Source organism: Lissotriton vulgaris, chromosome 12, assembly GCF_964263255.1.
Source record: "Lissotriton vulgaris chromosome 12, aLisVul1.2, whole genome shotgun sequence".
Taxonomy (NCBI): Eukaryota; Metazoa; Chordata; class Amphibia; order Caudata; family Salamandridae; genus Lissotriton; species Lissotriton vulgaris.
Window position 1 is genome coordinate 753,384,236 of NC_141700.1, and position 12,631 is coordinate 753,396,866.

The 12,631-nt window shown below is 48.0% G+C and overlaps 1 protein-coding gene across 1 annotated transcript in view; it reads right to left on the minus strand.

The window, feature by feature from the left end:
• Positions 1-242: 242 nt before the first annotated feature.
• The window catches only part of LOC147678587 (zinc finger and BTB domain-containing protein 4-like), a 98,247-nt gene continuing 85,858 nt past the window's right edge, over positions 243-12,631 (minus strand). The window contains exon 3 of the mRNA XM_086946041.1: positions 243-5,166. Coding sequence (XP_086802167.1) covers positions 390-5,153 — 4,764 coding nt within the window. The 5' untranslated portion in view covers positions 5,154-5,166 and the 3' untranslated portion in view covers positions 243-389. The remainder of the gene's footprint in view (positions 5,167-12,631) is intronic.

Below are 12,631 nucleotides of genomic sequence, written 5' to 3' on the forward strand. Positions count from 1 at the left end.
TTTAGTGTGCCATCAAAGGCAAATCCCCAGAACTAATGAATTAAGGTGCACAATCCTGGAAGAGAAGCTTTTGTGGACTTTTGTGTCATAGCCGGGAAAGTGGTCATCTTGGGGCCTAGCAAAGACAGCGGGGTATGGCTAGCAGTGCTAAAGAGTTTTGGTGAATCAATGTGGACCCAAGCCATAGGCAGGGAAGGGAGTGTGGCCGCCCCTTCCATGAACCATGTAGGCCAAATTCTGGAAGTTTCCAGCAGAGAAGGCGTGTTAAAATGGCATGGTAAAGGGTCGGAAGGGGCGGGCCCACGTTTAACAGCATTAACTTTACAGAGATGTGTTTCTCTTCTAATTGTTGCTTTTAAAGGCTGAGTTGGGGCAAAGAGTCCATGCGCTCAGAGCATCCGCCCCTTCTTCGGCCTTTCCTGATTGGCTGCCGTGGCTTTCCCATGATTTGGCCTTACATTTATCAGCGTGGGGAGCTCTTGAACTTCGCTTCGGCAAGGGTTGACAGAGTAGCCGAACATGCTTGGCAGGAAAGGTAAGGGTTGGCCCTTGTCATCCGGGATCACCATGTTTAAGGCAACTGGAAGAGTGGCCAGATTGGTGAAGCCGTAGGGGTAAGCCAGAAGCTGATGCCCGTACATGAGCGGGTAGGGCTCTGGGTAGAAGGCCATCTTGCTTGCGGCTTCTCCAGCAGCTTTGCTCATGGCACTGAATGGCAGGGAAGCAGGGTAAGACAAGAGGGTCTTCTCCTCCATCTCTGCCCTGCTTCTCCAACTCCCTGGTGTAAGCAGGGGCAGTGGGTACTCCTGAACAGGGAAGCCGGGCTCCAGACAGATATTGTGGCGCACTGACTCCTGGAATTCCTCCACCATTCTGGAAGGCAAGGGCTTGTGAGTAAGGTTTTGGCCACTCCGCACACCGGTGTGGGAAATCAGCGGGTCTTGAAGAGAGAGGTCCATAGCTGATTGAAGATGCAATTTATGGGAAGGAGTGCCCCTGGGAGACTCTGGTTCATCCTGGTGGGCTGGCACACCATTAGTGGTAGGCAACCCTTTTCTCTGCCGCCTAAAGGAGTCTTCTGAACAGGGACGTGGAACGTCAACTTGTGGGGATACAACCATTTCAATGTCCATGGCAGGAAGGCGCGTTTCCTCCTGAGAAAGCACCTCGGCAGCTTGGATCATTACACCCAGAGGCCTGACTAGCTCTAGATGATGGCTGGATGGAGGCCTTTGTGGGTCGCAGACTTGCAGCACTGGTTCACGAGACCCTCTTGGCAGCCATTCCTCCTGGCAGTCTTCTTTCGGGTTTTCGATAGTGCGGCAAGCGGTCGTTGGTTCTTGTGCTTCCGTCTCCTCGCACATGGGGTGGTTCAGTTTCAGAGCGGTTGACATGGAAGCGCTAGGGTCTTCTAGGACCATGGGTGTTAGCCGGTGTGGCACTGGCACCACTGGATCTCTGGGAGAATAGGCGGTACCACTAATTGGAGAAAGGCAAGGTGGGCTAAGTTCAGCCTCAGCGTCCCCAGCTAGAGTGGGCTCCCCACTTGAAGAAGAGACCTGCATCTCCTGCGGGTCTTCTTCCTTGATGGTGAGAGGTGCAGGGCTACTGGGGGGGTATTCAGATTCCTTGACAGGGGGGTCCTCTGCCGTAACTGTAGGCGGTGGGGTCGTGAGGCTTTGCTGATCGCTGGACTTGGTAAATGCAATGACAGAGGCGAGAGCGGGCGACCCAAGACAACCATCCAGTCCATCCTCACCTCCCTGATTTCCCTCTTCACCCTCAGCTTCTGACATGCTCAGCCTCTCAGCTTCGTGGCGCTTCATGTGACGACTGAGGGCTGCTGCCGTTTTACAGACCTTGGTGCAGCAGGAGCAGTTGTGCTTCACTGATGGTTTCCTCCCCACTCGGGCAGCAGACACTTTGAAAGAGGGGACCAGCTCGGAGCGACTGGGATGGTCTGGCTTTGGAGATGAGAGGTCTTCTCCTGCCTCAGAGCTGTGCGTCTCCAGGTGCTCCATAGCTAGCTGGTGCGAGGGGAACTCTTTCATGCACACGTCACAAGGAAACATGGCTGCAGGTCTGTGGGTCTGCTCATGCTTTCGGAACTTCCTGAGTGCTGAAAATCGCTTTCCACATTTGGTACATTCATATCGCCAATCCGACACTCGACTGCTCTTATGGCGTTTCGGGCTGATGGGCTGGGGTGAGGGTGTCAGATCTGTACTCTCCTCCCCGGGGGTGTCGTTCCCAGATTCCGTCAAGCCATGCAGGTCTTCTGCCTCGCATGGGTCACTGGCCACCTTCTTCACCCTCTTCATCCGCTTTAACGATCGCTTGTGATGGAGCTTCTTTCGCCAGCTGGACTTCTTCAGGTTCTGCACATTGCAGGCCTTGCGCTTTGGCTTGTAAGAGTAGTAGGGTCGCCAGAGCTGGTCCTCCCCATCTCGGTCGCTATCATTGGAGGGTTCTAGTTCTCTCGCTTGGGAGAGGTTGGCTTTCCTCCCTCCTTTTCTGCCATGCTTTTCTCCCCGGCTATGCTCGCTCCCAAAGTTAAACTTCTTGAGTTTTCTGCTGGGGCTCTTGTCCCTCATGAGGTCAGTCTCTGAGATCCTCCTTTTCACAATGGCCTCTTCTCCAATCCGGACAGTTATCTGGCACAGGGTGGTGTTTCTACTCTCAGATGCATTCCCCACATAGGCTGGTTTGGCTGTGTATGTCATGGTTTTTCCTTTGGTGTGGACAGGAGTATGGTCACTGTCTGTCTCCTCCTCACTCTCTGTCTCATCAGAGCTTTGGTCAGATGACATAGGGGACAACTTGGCCTGCTTGCAGTCCTTAACACCTGGTTTCTTCGTAGGATGCATTGGCATTGACAGAGACGCTGGTGACACGGTTGGATTTTTTGAAGTGGACTTGCTATTGTACGCAATAACTGATGGTCCTTGTACACTGGGGGCCATTGCCGAGGACGCCGTGGCACTGCGTACTATCACAGATGAGGACGAGTGCCCAAAGGCAATGACGCTTGAAATGGCCCCGTCACTGCAACCTCCTTGAGAAGTCATCTGGGCGAGCTCGTCTTGTGGAAGCAGATCTTCAAGGGGTGACTCGATGGTACTCGGTAGAGGCTTTCTAGTTTGAGTCTCACCAATAAGACTCTGCGGGCCCAAAGGCTCTTTGCTTCTGTTGGAGACCTGCTGCCGGTCCTGCGAGGAAAGAGGCAACTCTGATTGCAACAGGTGCTCGTCGGTGTCTGGCATCTCCAGTGAAGCTGCCATGCCCCCCACTGCAGCAGAGGAGCTTTCAGTGACGGTCAAGTTTCCTATATCCATCGGAAGAGGCTGGCTGGGCACCAACAGATTCCCAGGAGTGGACTGGCTGTATGTCTTATAGGGTCGCTTCTCTGACCTCATGGGTAACAATCTGTAGAGCTTTAGGGCATTCAGTTTGGGTTTGTAGCCTCCATTTGCTGTCTTCTCACTAGATATGAGCCCAGGACTGATTCCATGGAAGGCTTTTTGATGCGTCTTCAGGTTATAATATGTCACAAAGGTTTCCCAGCAGAAAATGCACTGGTAGCGCCGTTCGCCCGTGTGCCACACTTCATGCTTGGTCCTATATTCGGCAAGAGCAAAGACCTTTTCGCAGTAGTGGCAGGGGTACCTCCGGCGCCAGGAGTGTACATTGGAGTGCCGCTTTAGGCTGGAGAGCGTCATGTAAGAACGCTCACAGATGCTGCAAAAATAGATGATGTGGCCGTCCACCACCTTCACAAAGTGGTCTTGCTCGGATCCAAGCTCCAACCTTTGGAAGCTCCGGTGACGGAAGAGGAGGCCGGCGTGGCCCTTCTTGACTGGCAAGTGCTTCGCCGGCTGCAGGCCCTGAAGCTCAGTTGAGGAGGACGCGGCCATGCCATCAGGCCCTCCTAAACCTGTGCTATCATTGTCATCCACAGGAAAACCACTGGTCTGTTTGCACAGCACTTCATGGGTCTGCAGGCGCTTGATGTGCATGAAACCCTTATTGCAGTAGGTACAGGAAAAGGTCTTTCTCGGCCTGTGCAACTTAACGTGGAGGCCGAGAGCGGTAGAGGAGCTAAATGACCTGCTACAGATGGTACAAGTGAATAAAGTCTGGGGAAAGACAGAAGGAGTGCTTGCTTTCCTTGGATTGTCTAGCGTATTTTCTGGTTCGCTAGTGTCCTCAGCAGAGTCCTCAGCCTCCCAATCAGAGTTGTCCTTAAGCAATGGGTCATGCTCATTGTCACTAAAACTGGCAGAATTAGCTTGCACGGTACCCAACGTGTATAGTATCCTTGCTGCTGACTTTTCAGCTTCTGCTTCCAGGTCCACAGCTGATCCGGTGATGCTATTGTCATTGGACTGGGTTGGCAAAAGTGGTGGAATTTCCACATGATTGCCATTGGCCAGTGTGCTTTGCTCCTGAACAGGCAGGCTGACTAGAGGAAAGGTCGATGGATCAGCTTGAGCGGTGTCTTGTTGGAGGCAAGGACTCTGGAAGAAATTAGGGTTTGGGGTGCTTTCTGAGGAAATGGGTTGAGATGAGAGGTCTACGGAAGGAGTGGCAACCAATGAGGATTGGGTAGAGATGGAAGGGCTTGGAGCACAAGATGTGTCAGGCATCTGGACCTCCTGCTGATGTATTGTGGCAGGGCCACACAGGCTGCCTTCTTTGGTCCCTTGGGGATTTGTGGCACCATCTCTGCCGTAAGTAGTGGAAGATTCTCCAGGGGAGTGTGCTTGAGCCTTCTGCACTTGTGCCACGTCACCAAGACTTTCTACGCACGATATTCCCAGCTGCTTCCCCACAGCTGTGATCTCCTTGGCCACATCTGCACTCTGCACGGACACTCTGGAGTTGTAGATGAGGCTGACGATGTTGGCGAACACTTCAGCCGGCACATCGGGAAGCTCTAGGACAGAGTCCGGGAAGCAAGAAGCCCTTCTGGAGAGAGCTGCCTTGAAGTAAGTGCTGGAAGCAGCTAGGACATTCTTATGGACCTTGAACTTGGTGTCCTCCACCACGACTGTGATGTCACAAAACAGGCCCTGGAGTCGCTGCTCGTTGAGCTTCTCGAGCACAGAGCTGGGATGGTTGGAGTCGTGCACCTCCATGATGGAAGCCATCATTGGTGTTTAAGACCTGCAACAGAGAAAAAAGGGACAGGTTGAATGTCACCATCCAGCAACATACATGTGCCAAATCTAACTATACTCTGAGTTTCAACACAGCCATCTGGTCATCCCTACATTCTCCAATTGTACACCCATAAATGCATGTCTCAACTATCTATGAGTCAACAATATCTTCAGTGCAATAACCCTTCTAGAGAGACTAGCAGCAAGCTTCCTAGAAATGGTTTAACTCAGTCACGCGCTGTTGAGGAAACATCTCAATATCCCAAGAGGCGAGTCCGCCTCTGGCATGATAGATATTTCCATCTGGACATGTATTCAAATGAACCATCCAGGGATGTTATGAACTCAAGTGCCAGATTATTTAAAACAAAAGAAAATGCTGAAACTTTTTTCTTTTAAATCCTGTGGACGCAAAAAGCCAGAATGTGGAGTTTCTCAAATTGTGGGCATAAAACATTATCTAAAATCAGACCTCAGGTGCTGCGCCAACCTTTGCAATACAACTGCAATGCAGTTTCATGGTTAGAATTAGAAATCTGGAGAGGGGAGATGTTTGGGATGAGGATGGGACGTGTATCAGGAAGCACTGTGGGCAAGAGGGGGATCCCAGGTTGGAAGGTGACGGGATTAGGAAAATAGTGGAGGCTGGACTATTACCAGATTTAGGAAGAAGAGAAGCTAGAATTGGACAAGTACGTCATCTGAAAGAAGGGGCTGGGTTAGAACACCAGCTGGAAGGAGGGACCGGACTAGTGTTGCAGCTAAAAGGAGGAGCCAGGCTAGTACAGCAGCTGAAAAAAGGGGCCAGACTAGTAAAGAGAGGAGGGGCCAGACCAGTGGCATAGCAAAGGGGTGTGGGTCAGTCCGCCTCGTGCGGCATGAGTTTTGGGGGCGGCAGCAGCCTCTTCCCCCCTTACCTGCAGCCATTGCGTGGTGGTAAGCACGAATACACCACCTGTAAGAAAGGCCCGGACTAGCACAGAAGATGTAAGAGGAGTCCAAACTAATATAGACTCTGAAAGAAGGGGCGGCTCTAGTACAGAAACTGAAATTAGAGTCTGGGCTAGGAGAGGAGCTGATAGAAGGGATTGGACTAGTATAGAAACTGTAAGAAGGGGCTAGACTAGTACACCAGTTGTAAGAGGGGTCCAGACTAGTGTAGACACTGAAAGAAGGGCTGGGCTAGTGTAGAAGCTGTAAGAGGGGTCCGGACTAGCACAGAAGCTGTAAGAGGGGTCCGGACTAGCACAGAAGCTGTAAGAGGGGTCCAGACTAGCACAGAAGCTGTAAGAGGGTTACGGACTAGCACAGAAGCTGTAAGAGGGGTCCGGATTAGCACAGAAGCTGTAAGAGGGGTCCGGACTAGCACAGAAGCTGTAAGAGGGGTCCGGAGTAGCACAGAAGCTGTAAGAGGGTTCTGGACTAGCACAGAAGCTGTAAGAGGGGTCCAGACTAGCAGAGAAGCTGTAAGAGGGGTCCAGACTAGCACAGAAGCTGTAAGAGGGGTCCGGACTAGCACAGAAGCTGTAACAGGGGTCCGGAGTAGCACAGAAGCTGTAAGAGGGTTCTGGACTAGCACAGAAGCTGTAAGAGGGGTCCAGACTAGCAGAGAAGCTGTAAGAAGGGTCCGGACTAGCACAGAAGCTGTAAAGGGGTCCGGACTAGCACAGAAGCTGTAAGAGGGGTCCAGACTAGCACAGAAGCTGTAAGAGGGGTCCGGACTAGCACAGAAGCTGTAAGAGGGGTCCAGACTAGCACAGAAGCTGTAAGAGGGGTCCGGACTAGCACAGAAGCTGTAAGAGGGGTCCGGACTAGCACAGAAGCTGTAAGAGGGGTCCAGACTAGCACAGAAGCTGTAAGAGGGTTCCGGACTAGCACAGAAGCTGTAAGAGGGTTCCGGATTAGCACAGAAGCTGTAAGAGGGGTCCGGACTAGCACAGAAGCTGTAAGAGGGGTCCGGAGTAGCACAGAAGCTGTAAGAGGGTTCTGGACTAGCACAGAAGCTGTAAGAGGGGTCCAGACTAGCAGAGAAGCTGTAAGAGGGGTTCGGACTAGCACAGAAGCTGTAAGAGGGGTCCGGACTAGCACAGAAGCTGTAACAGGGGTCCGGAGTAGCACAGAAGCTGTAAGAGGGTTCTGGACTAGCACAGAAGCTGTAAGAGGGGTCCAGACTAGCAGAGAAGCTGTAAGAAGGGTCCGGACTAGCACAGAAGCTGTAAAGGGGTCCGGACTAGCACAGAAGCTGTAAGAGGGGTCCAGACTAGCACAGAAGCTGTAAGAGGGGTCCGGACTAGCACAGAAGCTGTAAGAGGGGTCCGGACTAGCACAGAAGCTGTAAGAGGGGTCCGGACTAGCACAGAAGCTGTAAGAGGGGTCCGGACTAGCACAGAAGCTGTAAGAGGGGTCCGGACTAGCACAGAAGCTGTAAGAGGGGTCCGGACTAGCACAGAAGCTGTAAGAGGGTTCCGGACTAGCACAGAAGCTGTAAGAGGGGTCCAGACTAGCAGAGAAGCTGTAAGAAGGGTCCGGACTAGCACAGAAGCTGTAAAGGGGTCCGGACTAGCACAGAAGCTGTAAGAGGGTTCTGGACTAGCACAGAAGCTGTAAGAGGGGTCCAGACTAGCAGAGAAGCTGTAAGAAGGGTCCGGACTAGCACAGAAGCTGTAAAGGGGTCCGGACTAGCACAGAAGCTGTAAGAGGGGTCCAGACTAGCACAGAAGCTGTAAGAGGGGTCCGGACTAGCACAGAAGCTGTAAGAGGGGTCCAGACTAGCACAGAAGCTGTAAGAGGGGTCCGGACTAGCACAGAAGCTGTAAGAGGGGTCCGGACTAGCACAGAAGCTGTAAGAGGGGTCCGGACTAGCACAGAAGCTGTAAGAGGGGTCCGGACTAGCACAGAAGCTGTAAAAGGGGTCCGGACTAGTGCACCACCTGTAAGAAAGATCTGGAGCAACACTGACACTGAAAGAAGGGGCTGGACCAGTGCAGCAGCTGAAGGAAGGGGCCGGACTAGTATAGGAGCTGAAAGAAGGAACTGGACTAGTAAAGCTGCTGTAAGAAGGTCCCAGACTAGTAAGCTAGCTGTAAGGGGGGTCTGGACTAGTATTTAAGCTGTAAGAGGGGTTTAGACAAGTACACCAGCTGTAAGAAGGGGCTGGACCAATAAAACAACTGCGTGAATCAGCATGAATAACACAGAAGCTGCAAGGATGAACTGAACTAGTTTTGAAGCCGCCAGGATGGGTGGCACTGGGACTGCAGTTACACGAACAGACAAAATGAGGAATTTGGCGAAGTAAAGGGTAGGAAGGAGGGCTGTTGAAAGAGTGGGCGCATCACATTTTCGGATAAAAAAATAAACGGGTGGGACTAGAATCACACTTGTGGGGGTGGGATTAAAATGGAGCAGGGAGAAATGATGAGCTAAAATGGCATTTGAAAGAAGGGGTGTGAATTGGATCCCAACTGGAATACAGCAGTTTGACAACTGAGATTATTATATCTAAGGACAACATTGAATCCAGTACTTTTTTACACAAATATGTATTTTAGCGCCTGCCACATAGCCTGCCTTCTGATGCATAGTTCGAAGAATTTAGCAACAAATATAGTTTGGCGTTGAAACAGTTCAAATGTTACATGAAATGCTGCATATGAGGTTCACAACAATACCTGAAACTTTACGACATTTATGAGAGTACATTACGCCAACTGGGCGCTGAATTTAGTAAATTGAATAGGTGGCAATTTTGATCAAATGTGTTGCACTTGTCATTTAAATAGGGTAAAGGTAAGATTTCCTTCTTATGAACATGTGTAATTACACTATGTACACAGATTCATGTCTGCATCACCAGTACTGTTCTCAAAGAAGCAGCTCGTTCAAAATGAAAGTTTGGAGTTCAAACCATCTCTCAAAATGTTGCATCTTTTGTTTATTGCTTATATTCTTATATATGTTGTTTTGCTTATTGCTTATATTATAAATTCTATTGCTTTTATTCTAAAGTTCTTCCTAGTGAGGTATGCACCAGTCACCGACTGGATGGCGCTTAACACGGACAAGACGGAGGTACTGATCTTTGGGAACCACATCTTCCCCCGGGAACAAGACACCTGGTAACCATCCGAACTCTGACCCACACTGGCAGAGCCTGCCCAAAACCTCAGTATCATCCTGGACAGCAAACTCACAATGAAACACCAAATCAACAGCAGTCACCTCTGCCTGGATGGAATTTGCGTAGTCGCGCTACGCAAAGCTCCGCGAAACTGTTAAAAATCTCTGCAAGCACGTAAATTCTCTGCTAACACGCGGAATTGCTTGTTTCGCCCATTCGCGATGCTTTTTTACCTATTTGTGAACGCTGTTTGCGTGCTCAGGGTAAATATATCGCGAACATGCATTTTGAACGCGTGAACAAACAAAAAATTCCGCGAAGCCGGGGATCGTATAATGTTTAGCAATTCTGCGTTCTATGTTGAATGTGGAATTACCCAAATTCTGAGAGTGGAACGGAATTTAACGCCCAGGCCTAGTTCTTATAGAGCAGTAACCCAGTGGATAAGCTCAACTCCAAGGTCCCTCCATCAGCATTGGTAATTCTGTAAACCACTGCTGCAGTAATATAGCGCTTTAAAGTTGTGGTTGGGCACTTTACGTCCATGTTCAGGGATGATTATGATAATTCCCTTTCAGAGCGCTTCCGCAGAATGTGTCCTGCTCTAAGCACTGTAGATGAAAGTTGTTTATACAGTTTCTTCTTAGCCGCCCTTTAAATTGTGGGAAGGATGAAACGTGCAGTGAACCCTATACTCCTTTTAGAAGATGCAGCCGCAGCAAGACCATTCGTTATGTTAAATACTTTTACCAGCAGTTGACAGATTTTTTTGTGAATTCGACTATTTAATGGCACATTTACTGTCTAACTTGTGTCAAACATTTCCAATTCCACATTAGAAATAATGCGAGGCAGGCAGTCTTTTAGTTAATGGGTAATGAAGAAATCTCTCTGCTTTGAAAAAGTCAAATCAAGATTAACAAACCTCTCCTCCCTCTCAGTATAATAAATACATCATCGAGCGCGCTATGGCAGTGAAAATAAATGTGGCCCAATAATGCAAGTTGTTTAGGAGAACTGTACTAATAAAGACATGTCCACATATTTATTACTGCAGGACGATGGTAAAACTGCAGTGTATTACCACTGCGCATCAGAAGTGACTTAAGAAAAACACGGTTTACTGCCTGATAGATTGTATGTAACAACTACCCTACACAGGGAAAAAACTCTGATCTGCTGATCACCAGATGGCTGCTTCAATGTGATTTTACTTTACTACAAGGACCCTCCCCATAGTTCATAGTTAATGCTAATAAACTACATTAATTATATATATATATATATATTTTTTTTTTTTTATTATTATTTTTTTTACGAAAAAAACACGGGTTTCAGGGACGTTATAGTTAGTTGGGCATTTCACTCATACAAAACCATAGAAATTCCGCTGTTATAGTTAGTTGAGCTAACTATAACTCGCGCCCCCGCAATGCACTGCTGATGACGTCACATATTACATCATTCATGACATGGTGAGTGACATCGCTGATGACATCTCAAATGACATCACTGATGACCTCATCCTGTGACTATGTGTTTCTATAAAATGTAAATATGATTTATATATATATATATGCAAAGGTGTATTGAAGAATGAATGGGTGCATAAGAGTCAGGATGCATGATTAAGAAGGTGTGTGACTGACTGTGTAAGTGAGTGATTAATTGTGCCTTACTTAATGCTGTGTTAGCGACTGATACAGACATTCACACAGTTTAGGTTGTCAGATGTGTGTAAGCGGTTGCATGGTTTGGTTAGCAGCTAAATGAGTATCTATATGGGCTATTGATTGCTTGTCTTAGTATCTGTATGGGTGCCTAAGTGTCTGTGTGGGTGGGTGGGGGGTGTGACTCTGTGCATAAACGTGTGAGGGGATAATTCACTGCGTATATGTGTTCAAGTCTGTATCTGTGAAGGGCTGTATGTGCTGGGTGAGTTTGTGTATGGGTGTCTTGGTGAGTGAATGGATGCCTCAGTGGTACATGTGTGAGTAACTGCATATGTGAAAGGCAGTATATGTGAGTGTTGGACTGTATAAATGACTATATGTGAGAGTGAGTGATTGTGAGAGTGCCTGTATGGATCAGTGTGTGCTTGTATTAGTTTTTGTATTAGAGTTAAAGTATGTGTTAGTATATGTTTAAATAAGTGAGGTGGTATGCGTATAACTGTACAGGTGAGTAAATAAAAGTGCGATTCATTATTTCAATTACTGACTAGGTGTGTGAATAACTATATGAATGAGAGGCGGTGTCTGAGTGTCTGTATCGATATGTGACTGGATATGATAATGCTGTATTGATGGCTGACTGTTTGTATGAGTGACTGTATGGGTGAATGAATTGATGTGTGGGTAGGCCTAGGAATTAGTCAGTGGATATGTACTAACTGGTATTGGTGTGTCCATGGTTTCGAAAAATATAGTCTGTATTTTAGAGTGGGTGTATCAAGTGTTATATTAAGGTCTGATGAGGTGCATCAGATTGTCACGTGGATGATGTCATCAGTGCTGTCATCAGTGATGTCATATGAGATGTCATCAGTGATGTGATCAGTGATGTCACTGACCATGTCATGAAGGATGTATTATGTGACGTCATCAGCAGTGCATTGCGGGGGCATGATTTATAGTTAGCTCAACTAATTATAACAGCAGAATTTCCATCGTTTTGTATTAGAGAAATGTCCAATTAACTATAAAGTCCCTGAAACCTATGTTTTTTCTGTGAATTTCTAAGGTTTTTTAAATGCTATTTTCTAACTATAACATCTTTAAAACTTATGTTTTTTTAAGTGAATTTCAACGTTTTTTTAAATGTTAATTTCTAACTATTACGTTCCTGAAACCTATGTTTTTTTCAGTGAATTTCAAAGGTTTTTTAAATGCTATTTTCTAATTATACTGTTCATTAAACATATCTTTTTTTCTGTGTTTTTAATTATCATCCCATTCTCAACCTGGTGAAAACTGCAAATCTCACCACTCTTCCATCGATACCTTTTGCCAACAACATCGCCACGAACAAGAGCCACAACTAACGCTAATGATATGCAAAGTAGTCGTTCCCGTGCAAAAAAACACAAAAACACAATTTCCCCATATTTTCAACAACCAGCCAACTCTGCAATGCGATCCAAAAAGCAGACGTCAAGCCGACTTACCAGTAACAAATTACCATCAACCTTTAACTGGTGTAAGGAGGTCGACTATCTACTGCGTGAATTAGACCCTACTCACAGCCACATCTAAAGACCAACACGTGATAGAGCTACTGATCATCAAGCTCCGACAAACAACAAGGCCACAACACCCAGGGCCACCACCATCAGAACCTCCCCCCAGAC